The sequence below is a fragment of the Ciona robusta genome, chromosome 8, assembly GCF_009617815.1.
Source record: "Ciona robusta chromosome 8, ASM961781v2".
Classification (NCBI taxonomy): Eukaryota; Metazoa; Chordata; class Ascidiacea; order Phlebobranchia; family Cionidae; genus Ciona; species Ciona robusta.
In genome coordinates, this window is record NC_143242.1 from 3,207,857 (window position 1) to 3,227,714 (window position 19,858).

General features: G+C 37.7%; 2 protein-coding genes across 3 annotated transcripts; both read left to right on the plus strand.

The window, feature by feature from the left end:
- Nucleotides 1-575: 575 nt before the first annotated feature.
- On the plus strand, nucleotides 576-15,147 carry LOC149732334 (short transient receptor potential channel 5-like). Of its 2 annotated transcripts, none has more exons than XM_089883682.1 (18): nucleotides 576-708; nucleotides 3,577-3,704; nucleotides 3,884-4,093; nucleotides 4,237-4,879; nucleotides 6,064-6,190; nucleotides 6,955-7,030; nucleotides 7,404-7,594; nucleotides 7,983-8,098; nucleotides 8,555-8,650; nucleotides 9,269-9,486; nucleotides 9,741-9,930; nucleotides 10,577-10,771; nucleotides 11,007-11,151; nucleotides 11,623-11,744; nucleotides 12,276-12,458; nucleotides 13,077-13,334; nucleotides 13,751-13,890; nucleotides 14,189-15,147. In XM_089883682.1, the coding sequence occupies exons 2-18, from the start codon at nucleotides 3,589-3,591 to the stop codon at nucleotides 14,307-14,309; spliced, it is 3,147 nt and encodes a 1,048-aa protein (XP_089739808.1). In that variant the 5' UTR covers nucleotides 576-708; nucleotides 3,577-3,588; the 3' UTR covers nucleotides 14,310-15,147. The 2 variants fall into 2 exon arrangements, with proteins under 2 accessions (XP_089739808.1, XP_089739809.1); XM_089883683.1 differs by lacking the exon at nucleotides 576-708 and adding an exon at nucleotides 3,145-3,260.
- Nucleotides 15,148-17,085: 1,938 nt separating this feature from the next.
- Nucleotides 17,086-19,858, plus strand: LOC149732335 (actin, muscle-type). The gene is made up of 6 exons (XM_089883690.1): nucleotides 17,086-17,225; nucleotides 18,242-18,389; nucleotides 18,462-18,786; nucleotides 18,894-19,055; nucleotides 19,126-19,317; nucleotides 19,375-19,858. The coding sequence occupies exons 2-6, from the start codon at nucleotides 18,258-18,260 to the stop codon at nucleotides 19,698-19,700; spliced, it is 1,137 nt and encodes a 378-aa protein (XP_089739816.1). The 5' UTR covers nucleotides 17,086-17,225; nucleotides 18,242-18,257; the 3' UTR covers nucleotides 19,701-19,858.

Genomic DNA, 19,858 nt, shown 5'->3' on the forward strand with positions numbered 1-19,858 from the left:
AGTGTTTAAACAACTTTGACGCAGACGTGTTTTGAAAACGATACTACATCAAGCGTACCAAAGAATTCATAGCATGACTTTGTCACATACCGGGTTACGCTTTGCTACGTAATGCAAATACATTGGTGTGAATATATATGAGACGATCATGAGCTGACGCGCTTCACGCTTTTTTCGGTTCGCTGAAAACTGCCCGCATGGAACAAGTCTATATTAACTTGACCGAGCGGAGTTGCCGTCTAAGTTTGTTGGCTGAGTTAAAGGCAGTACAAATATCAGACAAATGAGCAGAGAGTCGCATAATAGCGAGGCTGGATAAATAAACGGGTTCCGTGTTTTCTTGGAAAACTGTTACTTGCATTGAGATAAGTGTACTAAGTTGAAGTCTTTAAAAGAAAGGTTCAGTTTAATATAAAATGCTGTATATATGTGAATATATGTCAGGAAGCCTGTATGACGAAATGGGTAGTGGTTTGTAGGTGTTATGATTTATTTAAATCGTATACGTTCAGGCTATGACTTGCCAAGTTGTCAGTTTCCGTAAATTACATTATTTTGAAACATGTTGTTTTGCGTTTAGGTGCCGATAATTGTGTAATTTATTGGTTTGTACAGATTGCATTGTAGGTCATGCTGTTTAAATTGGAAGCAATAAGTCTCGTAACATCATAGTGAATATTCAAGGCACTTGTAGAAGTCAACAAACTGGTAAGTGAGTGACTAACTTAAAATCCCGTTGTATTGATGAATCAGTGGGCTTGCATATTATGTAGACGGCTATAAAGAGTCACCGGCTATACTATACGTCAAGCGATATGTATCTTTATCATCTGTACATAGAGTGTGGGAGCACCGGGCCACTGTTTATCAACAACAACAGTTTTGTGCTTATAGAAGTATTATATCTGATGTTTCTAACAGTTCAAAGAATTGCGTGTTTTTCTGTACATAAAATACGTTAAGTAAAAGTCAGTGGACAACAGGGTTGAGTCAAAAATCATTTGAGCTTATGTATAAGAATTCGCAATCAAAACAGTAATATAAATTTCAAGGCGAGAGTCGCCCTCTTTTGCTAGTAACCGTATATATGAAATACTTCAATGTCTGCAGGTGTCATATATCCGATACACTGTAATCATCGGGGGCTTTATAGCTTGTGTGAAGCCGCACATTTGATTACGTTTTCCCAGATTTTGGCAAACAGAGAACGATACAGTCGCGTGCGCTCGTTTCTTTACTCAGCAAATATCAATAAAGGTTATAACTTGTGATTATCTCTCCTGGGATCGATATAATAATATACAACCAAAATAAAATTAAATGATTCCGACGAGACTGAGAATATTTTATCGCCGTATACTGCCTGCTGAGCTTATAGATTGCTTTATAAAATTTTACAGCTGACTTGTAAAACCTAAGGGGAGCGACGCATCTGCTGTGGGTGGCTTGTGAAACGAGGCAGAATTTCATGTGTGTGCCTTTAGTTCGGTTCGTTTTATGCAAACATGAGTATCTTTCTGTGCCAGTGGCGACTTGGATTACTTCAAGAAGTCACTTTCACATTATTTACCGTTACGCGTGTTACGAGATGTCGAGCGCTGTACTTTTTATACATAAAACTCGCTTTATTTTATATTTAGGTCAAACGCAGATTAAACGCTCAAAAGACGCTTTAAACGAGTTTCGCCGGAGAACTTTTTAAAGTAAGAAAGATAAAACCTGCGCATCAGTTTTTGAGATAAAAAGCGGAAAGGGAATCTCTTCGAGCAAAATAATTGCACAGTAGAAAATTGCATTGCGAACTCTACCCTATTGTACCACGTATTAGCGCTCTATATCAACTCGTTTGGTGCGCCGTGTTACAGTTGAACAGAAAAAGTAAAAGCATTGATCAGGGAAGCGGAAAATAAAGATTTTCTAAAAACCCTACGTCAGTTAGGTGCTGGCTAGTATCCTGCTGTATCGGATAAAGTAGAACCATATATTATACAAAATGCCAATAGCGCAAATAGCAGGCATGTTGTACAACTTTCAACACAGTCTGGTACTCTTCAAACAGAAAGGTTTTGTTTAGTTTTTTAGCTTAGTTCCTCGTTCACAGGCACACGGGGTACAACTGTTATCTTGGTACACTAATTACAGAAGGAAAGGCGTATACGTATACTATAGAAAAGCGAGCTTTCGGAACTAGTCTGTGATTAAATACTGTGTAGGTGACTCAGGCCTAAGTAAACAAGGTTTGCGAGGATGCAGTACATTGTATGTTAGGTTCATACATGCTTGGTAGCTTTGGTTGGTGGATAAGTCATGGCGTGTTAGCAGTTTATGCAACTATGCAGTTATGTGTTTCACTCTTAATATGGTGTGTCGTTCGGTTCTGGTTTCGATCACAATATTCAAGTGTTTTTTGCATGTTAACGTTTACAACAATATAAACGTGACTGATATATACACTAGCGCTTTAAAAAATAGCAATATATGCAAATATATGGAAAGACAATATAGTCGAGCGATGCGTAGGAGTTCACAGCTTCCAAAAGCAGCAGTTACTCAACGTATGTATTGTATAATACTTCCTTTTCTGTCAGTTTGTTTAAGGCTGGCACAAGTGCTACGAATCTAAGACTCTAAATATACAGCTATTGTTTGCTTACAAAATAGCAATTATTACGTCACGGGAACGGAAGACAATCGGGATGAATCGTTTATGACGTCAGAATGTATTGCTTTTCAAACGATGCGTGACAAAAAAATAAATTACTGCGATTTTAAATATTTGTTGGCGTCCAGCTTTTTTGTTGTCGCTATTTTTGTATTTTATGTGGTCGCTGTTTTTGTCGGCAAAAACCGCGAAATCGGAAATATTGGCTGTTTTGTAATCAATGAGTGATACCTGATAGTCCAGAGCGTTTCCTCCTAGCGTAGTTCCCACATTACAAAAGGCAGGGTCATGCATACCTAACGAAACGTATACTGCTGAAAGAACCATGGCACTCTTTAGGGAAGGTGTAGTATAGTTCATGTATCGTTCAGTTCAATATCAAGTAAAGTAGTTTTAAGAATCCATGCTAAAAATGCGGCGTCAGCTTATTGAGTTCAGTTAATAACTAGTTACATAATGGTTAAAATATTTACGTGTCTTTTCGGAAACCTAGTCTTTACATACAGCAGGACAGCATTTAATAACGAGTGTTCAAACATCTTTCAGGATTTAGTAGCGTGTTTAAATCTGGTCATTAAAACACAATGGCTATATTAAGGTTAGTGAACCCTATTAGTCCAGTATAATATTGTTTGTCATTATTTCACTCAAACGATTAGTTTACCCAGTCGGTTGTAACACTAAATTTAAGTCAAAAATACATCTTCAAAAAAATATGGTATAGTAGGGTGGGAAAGTTGGGACACTTTTTCATTCTATTTTCTCGTCCCATTTGGTAGTAAACAAGAAACATTTAAAGTATTAATGATATTATGTGCTAAAGGTGTCCCATCTTCCCCATCCTACTATAACAAAATTTCTGATCGTTTTTATCATTGTGGTTATTTACGGTTAACCGTACACAATCTATGCAGAACCAAAACACGATGTCTTTGCCAAAGCATTACTTATTGGCTGAGGAAGACGAATCAACTTTAAGTCTAACCACCCAAAGACACATACGATCACCAAGAAATACATCAAACTCAATTGGGAAAATGGCGTAAGTTTTATGAAGGAAGTTGAGTTCATTCATAGATGTTATTTTAGGCCTAAGGAAACTTTTATGTCGTGCAGCAAATCTACAAGTTTCAAATTGTTGTTTTTTCGCTGCTATTTCGGAAATTAGCGCCAAAAGTTATCTGTGTTTATTAATTCCGGTTAATTTTTAATTTTTTTTAGGGCGAGCAGCAGTACATTAACGTTGGACCGCAGGATGCAAACAAACGGTAAAGATATGAACAGCGTGTACAGCACATTACCACGACAAAGCAAGCAGCATCAACCAAGCGCAGCAAATTATGCGAAAATCAAAAGCTTAGCGACCTTTACCAATATTTATCTCAACAACAAAGAACTTGGCATCGCCGAAGAGGAACTTCGTTACTTAAAGTAAGAATGTATAATTAAGTTTTGTGGCGGCTTTCGCTACTAGTATGGCCGCGACAGTGAATGACATTAACCGTTCAAATGTGCCGGAAGAAATGGCAGTTTGATTGAGCTCAGCCCTTTTAATTTGCTCCTTATGTGTTCAGAGCGGTGGAAAGCGGTGATTTGGACGAAGTCCGAGCCATTTTGAACGCCAACGACGTCTTATCTTCTGACAGCGAAGACGACGAAGTTAAGCCAACCGCAAACAATCGACCAGGAGAAAATGACGTGAGGGCACAAAATAATAACCCAACGCCGATCCCATTAATAGTAACAAGCCAAACCAGCGAAGAATCCGCGATCGTAGTCGAAGACGATTCGGCTGCAAACGTAGCGAAAGAACTTGATAAGAAAGATTCGCTCGAAGAGAATTCGACATGTGTTAAGTCGGGAAACTCAGCTGTTACGCCCGATAATGTCGTTCTAGAAATGCACGAGGTCGACGAAAAAAGAAAACCAACCAAACCTTCGTTTAAACATATTGCGCACCCATCAAAATGGCAAGTCAAGCATGGCCAGAAGTCGTCGCCCGTTACCCCTTTACCAGTAGTCATGGTAACGCCGGAGCAATCAAAAACAGATAGACTTAAAAAGCGAGAAACACTAAAGAAATTAGTTGGTCTTCTCCCTTCGAAAAATGAACTCCGGTTTAATAAGAACTGTCGGGACCAGTGGGGAAGATCTGCTCTCTTTATAGCAATGCTTCATCTCAACACGGAGATGATGGAACTGCTTCTTGAATACAAGGTGACACTTCGACAAATCGAGTAATATAATCAGTAATCACATTATATACAACATGAAGTAGGGTGGGAAAAGATGGGACACCTTTTCAATTTATTTTTTCCTCTTATTTGGTACTTTACAAAGATTTACCCTTTTATCACATGATATTTAAACATCATGAGCTTGTTTATAACAACTAACAACGGTCTATGGAAGCCATGCGGATACGGTTTAATAATTCTTTGATTGTTTTTTGTATACTGATGTGACGAGAAAATCGAAAGAAATGTTGTCCCATCATCCCCCGAGAAAATCAAAAGAAAAAGTGTCCCATCTTTGAAAAACCATAGCTTTCGTTCAGTCCAACAGTCAGGAATTTTGCATTAAAGATTAACTTTAAATCTGTTATCGTATTATATATATAATATATGTTGCAATTATACTTAAACCCCTTGATAATCTATTAATGCAGCTGGTACGACGTTACCAAAACGTTGGTGTAACTTAACTAATGTATGCGGTTTGTGTTCCTGGGCACTGAACAAAAGGTGTGGTTATCTTTTTTAAATACAATTTCTCATGAGGGTTTGGTTAGTTACTATTTTGGCCTACCGTCGCCGCAAAGGCGTGAGATGAATACGTCTCCTGCGATTTGAAATCGGAAAGTATAACCTTTGCGTCTTGTTGTTTTCTTGGTAAATCTATTCGGAATATAAGCATAAATCGTGGAGACCTATTTGAAACTTACAACTGTTTTTTTTTATTTTTTATTCAGCGTTAGACTAACGTTGCATGCCGGATTAAATAGTAAAACGCAGGAATGTTTAACGCTGGCGTTTAAGGGTATTTGCAGACAACAAATCTTGATGCCATGAGTTTTAAATTAATGCAATTTTTAATAAAACCAAAGTAAACACTGTTTCACCAAGCCTGGCGAGGGCTACATTTTTAAAAAGTTTATAATCAATGGACCTTACTGTTTGTATTCACCATTTAAAATCGTCATGGAGTCACTTTGAACTCGTTAATCACCATATTTTTTGACGATTTAAAATTTAATTAAACAAAAAGGTTTAAAATTTAGCTTCTTTTACCAATTTTAAATGGTGAATACAAACAGTAAGGTTCATTGGTTATACACTTCTAAAATATCGTAGCCTACAGTCAACTGTTTAAAACTAGTTTCTCAAACTTCTTTGTTGCAGGTGGAAATTGACGAGTGTCTGTACCACGCTATTGACTTCGGTTACTACGATGTCGTGGAGTTATTCATGAAATATGACAAGAAACGAAATCAAGTTATAACCGGTGACGACTCGTTTTATCCGCCAGGTAAGCGCGTATAAACGAAAACTTGTTATTTAGCTTTTTGTTTACAAAATTACGCCATGCCCCCTCCCCCATCTGTCAGCAGCTCCAAACAGTACATTTATTTTATTAGTCTAAATTTATGTCGTAGTAAGAGTGCAGAGGAGTGTTTGTATAACTTTGCTATATAAATACCAGACCAGTTTACTGTCGGGCAACTTATTTATGCAGTTTTGATTTTTTTCCAACCACCTACATTCGACTTATTGCACTCTCTTATATAGTTTAAGTAAGTGATGTGTAGCATGTTCTAAATGTGGGACAAAGGCTGCATGCGTGTAGGCAAGGAGGTTTAAACGAACGAATAAATGCATGAATAAATAAGAGTACACCGTTTAGAAAACGAATACTCTAACCTAACTACATTATAAAACATATAGTAGAGTGTGGGAAACGGAACACCTTAAGCACATAATATCCAAACATCCTGTGTTTTAAACAATTAACAGCAGTCTATGGGAGTCGTAAGGATACGGATTTGTAATTGTTTGAATGTTTTTGTTTACTACCAAATAGGACAAGAAAATAGAATGAAAAGGTGTCCCATTTTTCCCTAAAAGGTGTCCCATCTTTCCCAGCCTACTATATTTGTTATAAGCACACAGTCTGTTTAAATGATCTGGACAAAACAAACAACCTCAACTGTCGGGAAAATTTTGTATTTCCTTTCCATATCTATATATACGAATATTTTTCTTCAATCAATTTTACGCTGATATGATTTCCAGGGCTTACTCCAATACAGTTGGCTGCCCACAAGAACGATTATGTCATGCTGAAGATTTTACACTCCAACGGTTTTAAGTAAGTGGGACATTTTCGATTTTGAAAGTGATTGAAATATTGGCTGGAACAAAACTTGTGGAATGCCACTAACTGAGACACTTAAACATTTTTGTTGGTTTCTTTGAGTATGAATGCACCTACAAATAATAAATGTATAGTAGGCTGGGGTAAGATGGGGATGGGGTAAGATGGGATATCTTACCTCACAGCACTATTATTAAAAAAAGTCAAACTTTAATTAGACCTTGATTCGAGTGGTGTATGTTTAGAAACTAAAACATTATCCCGTAATTAAAAAATTATGGTCGTTAGGTTTGCAATTAAAGCGGCCCATGTCTTCTTTATCTAATGTTATAGCTTTCTGATTATAAATTTTATTTGATTCGTTTAGAATCAGCAACGAAACCGCAAAGAAACGAATTTTCTCACGCAAGCCAAACCGGACTTACAACACCTTAGAAAAGCCAATGCTGAAAACGGTTCTTGAACGAGCATGGGACGCTACCAACAACGATATACTGTATTACCGGGCCAGAGCAAGCCCGGCTTACATGGTTATGATGTTTACTGAAAACCCAGACGGTAGGTATAAGCATTGCCTCTGCTGAATACATTCAGTAGCGCTGGTATAAGACTTATAAAGTACTGTGGGGAAAGATGGGACAACTTTAGCACATGATATTCAAATATCTTGATCGTGTTTTAAACAATTTACAAAGGTGTCGTGGGAATAATGTTTTGTAATTTATTGATTATTCTTTGTTTACTACCAAATGGGATGTTCTCTAACCCTACTATACTTTCAGTTACCCTATTACGTGAGCCGTGTAAATTTCGACAAAGGGAATTTTATGCATGTGATTGTATTATGAGCCGTAGCAACGTGACGAGAATCACAACCGAAAAAAAAATAATGCTTACACAGCTGGTTTCAGTATGGTAAACACTAAACAGTTACGTTAACTTCCAGATGCACACGAGCACTGGGACATGCTGGAGAATCTCTTCTCGCTGTACAAGAAGTTAAAAAAGAAAGCAACTGACGAACCATCCGCAGCAACGTTGTACAGGCAGCTTGCGTCACAGGTAAACAAGCTATGACTATCCCCAATGGTGTATTTTAGATATAGAATGAATGTCCGCTTCCGAATGCGTGACCAAGTGCAACGAGACGTCACAGGACACTCTCTGTTAGTCAGTTGCTCTATCACATATTTATAAAATGTTCGATATAAAAATTTGAAACTACGACATGTGCATGCTCTCAAAACTCCACAAATAATTTGAAACTACGACATGTGCATGTCTCAAAACTCCACAAATATACATACCAACGAAACCAATGTGCCTACTAAAGTTTAAACTGCGCGATATGTGTTTCGGCCAGTATAACTTCACTACCAGTATAGTTTCATGCATTGTTGTATTTTTTTGACATCGTTTTGTGCTGCGTTTTAACCAGTATAATTTCAAGTGTTGTCCTATTTCGATTTGTTGTTGGACATCGTTTTGTGCTGTGTAACGTCAAGCATTTGGTTTTAGGTTGAAGACTTCGCATGCGACCTGTTGAGTGAAGTCCGTTCGCCCACCGATCTCACCGACCTACTCCGTTTCGATCCACCAGGCCACGACCAACTGGTAAAACAAACATCTTTGTATTGCTTATATTTGACGTTGAATTCGCGGTTTAATCTGTCATATGACCTATCGTTATGGTATGTGAAAATTTGAGACTCTTTATTCGACTTCCATAAAACGATATGGAATGTTATTCTACTCTCAATGTTGTTTTAAATATTGTAAAATTCTTGTCTATAAAAGGTGCATTGAACTTAATGGGTGGTAGTCATTATTACACACGTTATGCAAGGGTGGTATGTAATATTCGTAACATGACGGTGTAATGATTCCGTTTTAATTCGCTTTCTCTGATTCATACCAATGTACAATATTGAGTCGTCATTTCCAGAACGTAATTTATTGTGTAAAGTACTACAGGCTAAGATGGAATATTGTTAGCACCCAACTTCCATGTTTTCTAATTTTGTTTCAAACAATAAACATAGTATTTTTGGAGTCGCGGGATTACTTTTTATATAGTTCTGAAAATATTCTTTGTTTACCACCAAATGGGACAAAAAGTAGAATAAAAACATGTCGCATCTTACCCCCCCCCCTACTATATATAAGTGTTTAACACTTATATATTTACAAATACACGTAAACAATAATAAGTGACCGTAATATCGTTTGCAGTCGATCCATCGTCATTACCTCAACCCAGTAGAACGAGCATGTGAAGTGAGAATGAAAAGTTTTGTCGCACACGAAAATTGCCAACTCGCGCTCTCCACCTTGCGGCAGGGAACATTATTCGAATGTGACAATGGGTGGCGCCCATTCATCGTGCGAACAATTCTGGCGTTTCTGTTCCCGATTATCAGCCTTGCTTTTATCATTGCCCCGAATTCCAAGTAAGTTAGTTTAAATTTCGTATAGTGTAAGGAAGATGGAAAACTCTTAGCACCAAATCCTATATTTTTTAATTGTGTTCAACAATTCACAAAACTTTTTATAGCCGTGAGGCCGTAGTCATTTAATTCTGTAAAAAATCTTTGTTTACTACCAAATAAAACGATAAAAAAAAGAAAATCATGTCCCGTTTTACCCCACTTACTGTAACTAATCTTTTTGCTGTTTATTGACAATCTTTACTTCAATGTTTTAGGCCTGGTCGTCTTCTTCGAAACCCGATGGTTAATTTAAGCTGCCACATCGCATCCGAAATTTCTTTCTTGTTGCTCATGATCATTCGACTTATTCTGCTCACCAACGCAAAGTGCGATTGCCTTGGACAGAAACCAGGCGCAGTCGATTACATTGTATTTGTATGGGTGATTGCGAAAGGCTATAGATATGTAAGTTTAAACAAGCGTAATTTTTCTTATTTTTGACTGCTTGAACGACCTAAATATTTATGATACCCATACTAAAAACAACATTTTCTAACCAGTACGCAGCAATGAATTAGCAATTGCATATTAAGGTAGGGGAAAAGGGGAAATGTATAACACATAATATCCAAATACCCTTACCAAGTTTTAAACAATTAACGGTCTATGGGAGTCGGAAGAATTTATATATTTCTTTGAATGTTCCTTGTTTACCATCAAATAGGACGAGAAATAGAATAAAAAGGTGTCCCATTTTCCACACCCTACTATACATTAGAATATTAGATTATCTAAACATTAAAACATGTAATTGTCAAAACTATAGTAAGAACGTTGTGACTACCATAACACTGAAATAACTTAAACGGCACTACCAGAACTTAAACAAAGCGGGGCGAAACGATGTAGAAGTCCAAGGAAAGTAGAGATTGCAATTAACTTGTAAGGTTGACCTGTGTCGGCATCCCAATGATTCAAACATACTATGCAAGTTTGAAATACCGCTATTATGTTCAAGCTTCGGATATTTTGAAGCTATTACAGTGAACACTATTCTTGCCGTGTTTACAACTCGTACTTAGCAGCTAATTATTTTTTTAAATATTTTTAGTTCAACCGACTTCGAGTTTCACCGACCCTACAGTTCATGACCAATGTTTGGAACATGAATGACAGCGGGATGATATTTCTATCTTTAGTTATCGCTGTTATGACGATAGTGGACACACAAGTCACAAAAGGTCTTATGAGGAGTAGGAGCTTGAACGTAACGTGTTCTGCAAATCTCAAATCTTACCTACCAGCTGTAAGTTTAAATTCATTTTTTCAGTTATTAACAACATTCTATGGGAGTCGTGAGGATACGGTTTTATAATTCCTCGATTTTTTTTGTTTACTACCAAATGGGACGAGAAAATAGAATGAAAAGGCGTCCCATCTTCCCCTATACCCTACTATATATTACCAAATGATCAAGCATATTACAATACCAAAGTAACACCATATAAAACAGGCAATTATAAAGTTTATATCTTTAACAGCCTGACGGTTTTGATCTGTGCAATAGAGAGACATGGGAGTTAGAATTTGCTTGGCCTGTTTATATATCAGAGGTCTGCTATGCTCTCATCTATATACTGATATTTGTACGAGCCATGGAACTGCTATATATTGACCGGACTCTGGGTAAGTTATAGGACTTTGGCGACCAATAACTACTGCTTACGTATCAGCATTGTTGTTTGAAAGTTAATTTTGCGTTTTTATATCGAAGAGCTTACAGAGATAGTACGGACCTGAGATTTAGGCAAGAATTGACCGAGTTACTCTATAGGTTTTCCTATACCTACTTCAGTAGTTAAGTTGTGCCATGGGATACTTATATTTCAAACTGTTATCGTTTTATACCCCCACAATTTTAATTCGACAAAATAAAATATTCCAGGATGGTAGTAAACAAAGCACATCCCAAGAATTATAAAACCGTATTCTCACGACTCCTATATACCGTTGTTAATTGTTTGAAACACGATCAGGAAAACACGATATTTGGAATTTATATGCAGTCCCGTCTCCCCCAACAGTTCTATATGTTGCAATAAATAACGTTATATTCTGCACGTGAAAAGTTCTCAACAAATCAATGCATTATTCCAGGCCCCCTTCAACTGTCCCTCGATAAAATGATGGTTGACATTTTTCGATTTCTCGTTCTTTTCGCTGTTACTTTCATGGCATTTGCGTTCGGAATGACTCAGCTATATTGGGCGTACGGCACGGTAAGTCAGCACAAATATACCTTACACGTTTATATACCATATATTATGTTCACATTTATATTACATTATACCATATAAATAGTAAACTAAAAGAACGTAAAATGTATTTGGTGTAGCAGTTACGACTTTTAAGGAGCACGGTTTTGGCGATTTTATAACTCTGCGTGTCATAACGACTTTCGTTGCATAGCGTTAAAAGCCGAATACTCCCTATATATTGCTACTAGGGTATAGGGGAAGATGGGACACCTTTTCACTCTATTTTTTCGTTCTATTTGGTAGTTAAGAAAGAACATTCAAGTAATTATAAAACCGTATTCCAACGGCTTCCATATACCGAAGTTAATTATTTGTTTAAAATACGATCTGGATATTTTGTGCTTAAACTGTCCCATCTTACCCCACAATACTATATATACTACTCTGATCTTTGCTACTGTAACAAGTAATCGAAGAGACAAAATAAAGTAATGTCATGTTTTGGTTATGCCTGCGCGTGCTCATTAAATTACAACTTAGCTTCGCTTTTAGCCCCGTCTTTTCCGAATGAACGTTACTGAAAGAGAAGTTTGCGGCGATACATTTGACAGCTCGTCCTTCACTTGCTATCCTGTCTATTCCTCTATCATTGATTCAATCCTGGAGCAGTATTGGACCCTATATGGTTATGGCTACGGTGCCGAACCAACTGCTGCAGTCAAAGTTCCGGGACAGGTCAGTTCATATAATCTAGGAAACGATAACTTACTTACTTGCCTTTCTATACCGTTTTATATTTGCTTTTTATGACAATTTGGCGATGTAAAATCTAAAAGCTATTTTGATAATTTTATTTTGCATTAATATTGCGAATCTGTTACCACCTTTTCACATGCGCGAATGTATATTCTGTTTATAACTGTTACGCTTTATACAGAGAAAGTTGGGGGGGAGACGGGACACCATTTAACTGTATTTCTTCGACCCATTTAGTAGTAAACAAAGAAAATTTAAAGAATTATAAAACTATATATCTTGACGACTCCCATATATAGACCGTTGTTAATTGTTTAAAACACGATCAGGACATTTGGATATTATGTGCTAAAGGTGTCCCATCTTCCCCCTCCCTACTTTATAGCACCTGGAGTTACATATGCACCGCTAAATATAGATTTCCTTCAAATTTTCATAAAAAATTAGCAAAAAAATCCTAAAAAAAATTATACCCTTTTTATAGGTGTTACAATTATAATATATAGCTCCTGCTCTCACATATGTACCGCCAAAAAATAGATTTCCTTCCAGTTTTTATAAAAAAATTGCCATAGATTTAACTTTAATATTCCACAGTCGACCATAACTCTACCATCTGGCCTCATTCTCTCAATGGTGTTTCACATGTGGGCTGTAGTGGTCATGCTCAACATGCTGATCGCTATGATGTCGCATTCCTTCGATCGCGTTCGTGACAATGCTGAGATTGAATGGAAGTATCATAGATCTGGGATGTGGATGCGTTATGTGAAAGTTAATGTTTGCCCCAGACCTTGTCCAATGAATCTTCTACCCACTGTACAAAGCATAGTAGCATGCTGTGCTTATTTCAAGGTAGGAACAAGCTCAATCATAGATTATTAAACTACGATACTATTCTCAAAAGTTTGGGTTTAAAAAGTATGGTCACGCTAAAACGTTCGAAATAAAAATCGTATAATACATATAGTAGGGTGGGGGAAGATGGGACACCTTTTCATTCTACTTTCTAGTCCCATTTGATAGTACAAAAAGTCCTCACGACTCCTGTAGACCCTATAGACCGTTGTCAATTGTTTAAAACACAATCAGTATGTTTGGATATAATGTGCTAAAGGTGTCCCCTCTTTCCCCCACCCTGCTATATGAACCGTCATGTTGTATTGAAACTGATGAACCCTGAACAGTGTTATAGCCTCAGCTGCTATTTGACTGTTTAAAAAAGTACTGGAATATCTCTGCTTGGTAAAGTGACAATGTTGTCGTTGCAGGCAAAGTGTCTGTGTCGTTGTGGAAGGTATGACCCAGATTCTGAAACACCAGAGCGACGAAATGCAAGGAAACAAGTTTCTTCCGATAGCGTGAAAGAAAACAAAAGATACAGACAAGCCATAACCCGAATATCAACTAGGTAAATAGTGTATTTTTTTAACATATCCGAATTGAATTAAGTTATGTTTGGCGCAGTAGTACAATAGTTAGCGCGACACTTGCTCCAACCCAAATGGTCACTTGTTTAAATTGTCAGTCGTATATGAAAAAGAAAAATTATTCACAAAGTTACAAATATGTGTCTTGGTAGCGTTATCAACCACGAGGTATATGAAACGAACATCCAAGCTGTAACTAGTTTCATAGACCCGGCATACGAGATAAATAAGTTACATTCATTCATTCAGCCATTTGTAAATATTGCTTCACTATTACAGATACCTTCGCCGCTATCTCCTACCCGACTTTAAGCATGATGTAGGTGACCCAAACCGATCTGCAAAGAAAGCTTACGGGCACCGAGGAAGTATTATTAGCTCGGATACAAGTAGCAGCTAAACAGTTCAAATTCAAGTTCAAAAAGCCCCAAACGCAATTGCCATTCATATTTTCTTATAGCATTTATATTAGGCCTTCAATTGCTCTTTCTATAATTGTTTTCTTTTATAGGCAAAGTTTGTAAATTTCTTTGTGTAACTCTGTTCAAGTCGTTTTAAAAGACACGAGGTTGCTTCCACCATGCACACAGTTAAATTATGTACAACCACCACTGCGTTATCTATGTTCGTTCTCACTGTTCTGTCACTTACTGTACCTTGCCTTAACCTTCTCAAGTTACTGCACTTTCCTGTTGGATCTTATTCTTCAGAGTCTCGTTCGTTCAAAAACATTTTACCCCAAATTAAGCACTGTAGGTGCCTTGAATGTTTAAAATCGTCTCTTGGTACTTGCATGTTATCGGTTGGGGTAAGATGGTCCGTGTTTTCATTCTCTTTTATCGTCCCATTTGGTAGTAAACAAGGGATTTTAACAAAATTGTATAACCGTATCAATACGACTCTAAATAAGCATTGTTTTTGTTAAAACCACATATGGGACATAATGTGCTAACGGTATCCATCTTACCCTCAACCTAGTATAAATATAAAAAATGAAGCCATTTTTTCTAAAACCCATCAAATTCATTTTGTTACATTGTGTTAGAAATCGTTGTTCATAACACCGATTATAAAAATTACGTCCAAGTATATAAAACTTATGTTTGTATTTATGTGTTTTTTTTATGAAATTATTTCAAATTACTGATATAATTTATATGTGATGAGTTGTGTATTACTTTGGTGACTTATTTTTGCTCCCGTGGAATTGATTTCATTAAAATTCTTTACTATACAAATCGTGGTATAAATAGGCCTATATAGGCTACTGTGTCATGTCTAAAAACACAATGTGTCGACAAAAATCACCGAGCCAAAATGTTTGAGTAAATAAAACTCACAGACACAAGGTAGGCCGACAGCAGTGGCCCAAACCAAAATATGAATGTAACTTACTTTATCCTCGCGTGGCCGGAAAACGACAGTCGTTATAACACGGGTGTGCACCTCGCGCCAGTTTACGAGTTACCAAGTATGTTACTTTGTGGGTGATTATTTTTTTTGGATTTTTTTTTCATTTTTATGTATGGCTTATAATTTGGACAACCCATTAGTGACTACTGGGTTGGAGCAATTGTCGTTAAGTGTCTTGCTCAAGGACACATACGCCCACAGGCCACAATGGTAGCAGCGACGAGCCTTGAACCCATTACCTCTGGGGTAGAGGCAGGCGCGCTAACCACTACGCCACGGCGCCGGACATATCCGAGACAAACTGCACAAGACGAAAAGTGGGAACCGGTTTATTCATATGGTATAGGGTGGGGGAAGATGGGAAACCATTTTATTTTCTCAACCCATTTGATAGTAAATAAAAAACATATAAAGGATTATAAACGGCATCCTCACGACTCCCATAGGCCTTTTTCAACTGTTTAAAATACGATCAGGACATTTAGATAGTATGTGCTAAAGGTGTCCTGTCTCCCTCACCATACAATATAACTTTAAACACTGATAGTTGAACAGGTTTTAAAATTACCTACAGTAATCAACACATCAGTTGCCATTGATGCGCTTATGAATCAACATCTACACAGTTAGAACACGAGTGCTAAGACACGCCCTATAACGGTTCCTTGTGCGCCGAATATAAAACGAAACTTTCTTTCCCTTAAGCAGCTTCATGCACGCTCTACCCCGCCTGCTAATGACGTCATCCTACGTCACGTCATAGTATTTGAGGCTCACGGGAATCCTCAGTAATTAGAGTAAGTCTGGCCATTTATGAGGGGACACACCGCGCTCTATATATGCCGTGACAGCCCAAGGAAGGTCGTTATACTTCCAATGTCGCATCATCATATTTTAAAATTACCGACGAAACTATTTTAATGTAGTGGTTACTATAAACTTTTTGTGACCGAACATACACTAAATCATAGCAGTAATATAATATATATGAAATGTCACATTAATACAAAAAAATAGTGTAAGTAAAATAAGTCTTTGTACCGGCATCACAAAAGCCGTATAAGAACGACGTTACCACTTTATACCGTACAACATAAAAGGCAACATACAGCATGACCCCATAGTATAAGTTGGAATGATCGTTTCTATATTTGGTTCGGCTATCTGGAGTGTCCGCATGCATCAGAAGGCTATACTTCAATGTAACATAAAGGGTTTGCCATCTGGGTATCTTCTAATGGACAGCAGCAGATGTACAAATATGGTCAATGGGTGTTTCTTGAAAACTGTTTTAAATGGTGGACCATTTCAATCATTAATACATATAGCCAAAAAATGTGTAGGTTATGTTACTTTTGTGGCATCTTATTCGATAGAATGCGTTTAAGATCAATGTAATAACAGCACGAGCATCACTGCGGCAATATATTTACAGAAACTCATAACTTTTAAGAACAACACAATTGTAATTGTAACGGAATTATAACTACCTAAATTTTATTGGAAACCATATGTAAACGCTCGTAAACCTGAACTTAATTTTTAGTTTATTTGCTTAGTTTTAGTTTATTTCTTCAAACATAATTTCCAAATGTACAATCACGCAACTGCAGAAGATGTGCTCGAATATGGGGAAATCAAATAGTCGGTGAAGAGAATGCCATTCCCAGGCTGCTAGATGAGTATACGCATACCCGGTTCGAGATAAGACGATATATAAGACGTGGACTCCAAATATGGTGTGGTTGCATGGGTTAGTCGCAGCAACTGCAAGCGAGGGGATCCCAGTGGAAAATGTCAAATCGACAGCCGTTCACACTGAGTATAAATGTGAGGACAGCCCTTAGCTTCGACCCCAGTCAGCAACGACATTGCAAGTGATACCTTCTCAACCAAGCAACAGGTTAGTAGTGAATATAAGCATATGCTATTTATTTATGATGTCTTTGGCTTGTGAGTATAGTGGTTTTGCAAATGATAAACAATGATGGAAGAACTATGATACCACCATAGCTTAGTTTAACTGTTTAATAAAATATATACCTCTCGTATATACTTTTCTTTTACTCTATGCGTATTGATTTTTCTAACTGAGTTTAATTTATATATGACTTAATTGGTGTTAGTAGCTGCTTTGATTTTAATTTGTAATAAAGGTGTATTTCCCAAATAAATATAAACTCTTAAAGAAATCGGTAAATTTATAATACAGAAGTAGTTTGTCGTGTATAAAGACTAAATCAAAATCTTGTACTTTTATAACGAACATATTTTTTTTACTACGAGCTAATATTCTCACTGGTAAAAAGTATTTAAAAATTTGTATTAAAAATCGTTGATTTCTTAAAAGAATAACGCATATTTTGCCACTGAAAAGTTTAAACATGATATTAGGTTTAAAACCCGGATGACTTTGCAAAATTGGTTAGATATTTTTCCAAAGTACTGGAGCGTATTCTTATCAAGTTAGTTTTGGCGCAGCATTTACAGAACCATATTTGTACCGCCGACCGGTACCGGCAGCTGCAATTAACCGGCTGACGTAACACCGCTTATCAATTGACAAGTTACAGACCCCTGGGGACCTGCGCGCCCATAACCGGCGTATTACTGAATGGTGGTCAACAACCACAGCTATACATAACCGTACGAGAATAAAAGGTTGCAGTTAATATATAGTTAGGTTTGCTAAGAAAGATATAGAAGTTTTGGGGTTTTTAAATTAAATATATATACATTTAAATAACAGCGGTAGGCATATCTCTCATTACATTCAGTCTTCCAACGCAACATTCGTGCAGTAGTATAATAAAGCTGGTGGGGTTTGGTTTCGCGTTAATACAAAATGCAAGAAAAGCAGCAACTAGGGGATAAAATAATTGTTTCCAATAGTTTTTATACCAAAATGTATCGTTGCAGATAAAAACAAAAGAAAATGTCTGAAGAAGAAGAAGAACAAACCGCGCTCGTATGCGACAACGGCTCCGGACTTGTAAAAGCCGGTTTCGCTGGAGATGACGCACCACGTGCCGTCTTCCCATCCATCGTCGGTCGCCCTAGACATCAGGTAATTATAAGTAGCATAAAATCTTGTTCAAGATAATTTTGTATGGCTTACTAAAGAGTTTCTAATTCATAGGGTGTCATGGTCGGTATGGGACAAAAAGACAGCTATGTCGGTGACGAAGCCCAAAGCAAGAGAGGTATCCTGACTCTCAAATACCCGATCGAGCACGGTATCATCACCAACTGGGACGACATGGAGAAGATCTGGCATCACACCTTCTACAACGAGCTCCGTGTTGCTCCAGAAGAGCACCCCGTCTTGCTGACTGAAGCCCCACTTAACCCCAAGGCCAACCGTGAAAAGATGACCCAGATCATGTTCGAGACATTCAATGTCCCAGCCATGTACGTCGCCATCCAGGCTGTGCTTTCCCTGTACGCCTCTGGCCGTACCACCGGTAAGTGTGCTCCATATACTGAACAAAATTTCTTTTAAATTAAAAAACCAAATAACTGTTGAATGATATCCCATAAAATATATTAAAAACTAATTTTCTTTCTAAAGGTATCGTTCTCGACTCTGGTGACGGTGTCTCTCACAATGTCCCAATCTACGAGGGTTACGCACTCCCTCACGCCATCATGCGATTGGATTTGGCTGGCCGTGACCTTACCGACTACCTGATGAAGATCCTTACTGAGAGAGGCTACTCTTTCGTCACTACCGGTAATTTCAACCCCCCAAAAAATGCTTTTCAACACTTGTAGATTTTAAACGTGATTTTATGTGAATACAGCTGAGCGTGAAATCGTGCGTGACATCAAGGAGAAGCTTTGCTACGTTGCCCTCGACTTCGAACAAGAGATGGCCACCGCAGCATCCAGCAGTGGACTCGAGAAGAGCTACGAACTTCCTGACGGTCAAGTCATCACCATCGGAAACGAGCGATTCAGATGCCCAGAGACTATGTTCCAACCATCCTTCATTGGTGAGAATTACAGTCATGACTTGTGTTGTGAAAACTTAACGCTGCTGTATTAACCAGGTATGGAATCCTCCGGTGTCCATGAGACCACCTACAACTCCATCATGAAGTGCGACATTGACATCCGTAAAGATCTTTACGCCAACAACGTTCTCTCCGGAGGTACAACCATGTACCCTGGTATCGCTGACAGAATGCAGAAGGAGATCACTGCTCTTGCTCCCAGCACCATGAAGATCAAGATCATTGCTCCACCAGAGAGGAAATACTCCGTATGGATCGGAGGATCCATCCTTGCTTCACTCTCCACCTTCCAACAGATGTGGATCACCAAGCAAGAATACGACGAGGCTGGCCCATCCATTGTCCACAGAAAATGCTTCTAATTCTTCTCGCATAAGAACTTGTATAGTGTCAATAAAGATTTACGGTTCGCGTTAGTCAACTTGTGGTTTCCCGAGAGCACGTAGCTACCAAATACACTACAGTCCTCCTTAATTGTCGTATTCAAATTTTATCGTGTAAAATAAAGTCATGCAATGTA

What these genes read in the sequence shown, in the direction of transcription:
- LOC149732334 (XM_089883682.1), top strand. Translation starts at nt 3,589, where the DNA reads ATGTCTTTGCCAAAGCATTACTTATTGGCTGAGGAAGACGAATCAACT. An exon ending in ACAGGCAGCTTGCGTCACAG is followed by an intron (nt 8,099 to 8,554) that starts GTAAACAAGCTA and finishes ATTTGGTTTTAG; the next exon opens with GTTGAAGACTTCGCATGCGA. An exon ending in ATCATTGCCCCGAATTCCAA is followed by an intron (nt 9,487 to 9,740) that starts GTAAGTTAGTTT and finishes TCAATGTTTTAG; the next exon opens with GCCTGGTCGTCTTCTTCGAA.
- LOC149732335 (XM_089883690.1), top strand. Translation starts at nt 18,258, where the DNA reads ATGTCTGAAGAAGAAGAAGAACAAACCGCGCTCGTATGCGACAACGGC. An exon ending in TCGGTCGCCCTAGACATCAG is followed by an intron (nt 18,390 to 18,461) that starts GTAATTATAAGT and finishes TCTAATTCATAG; the next exon opens with GGTGTCATGGTCGGTATGGG. An exon ending in CGCCTCTGGCCGTACCACCG is followed by an intron (nt 18,787 to 18,893) that starts GTAAGTGTGCTC and finishes TTCTTTCTAAAG; the next exon opens with GTATCGTTCTCGACTCTGGT.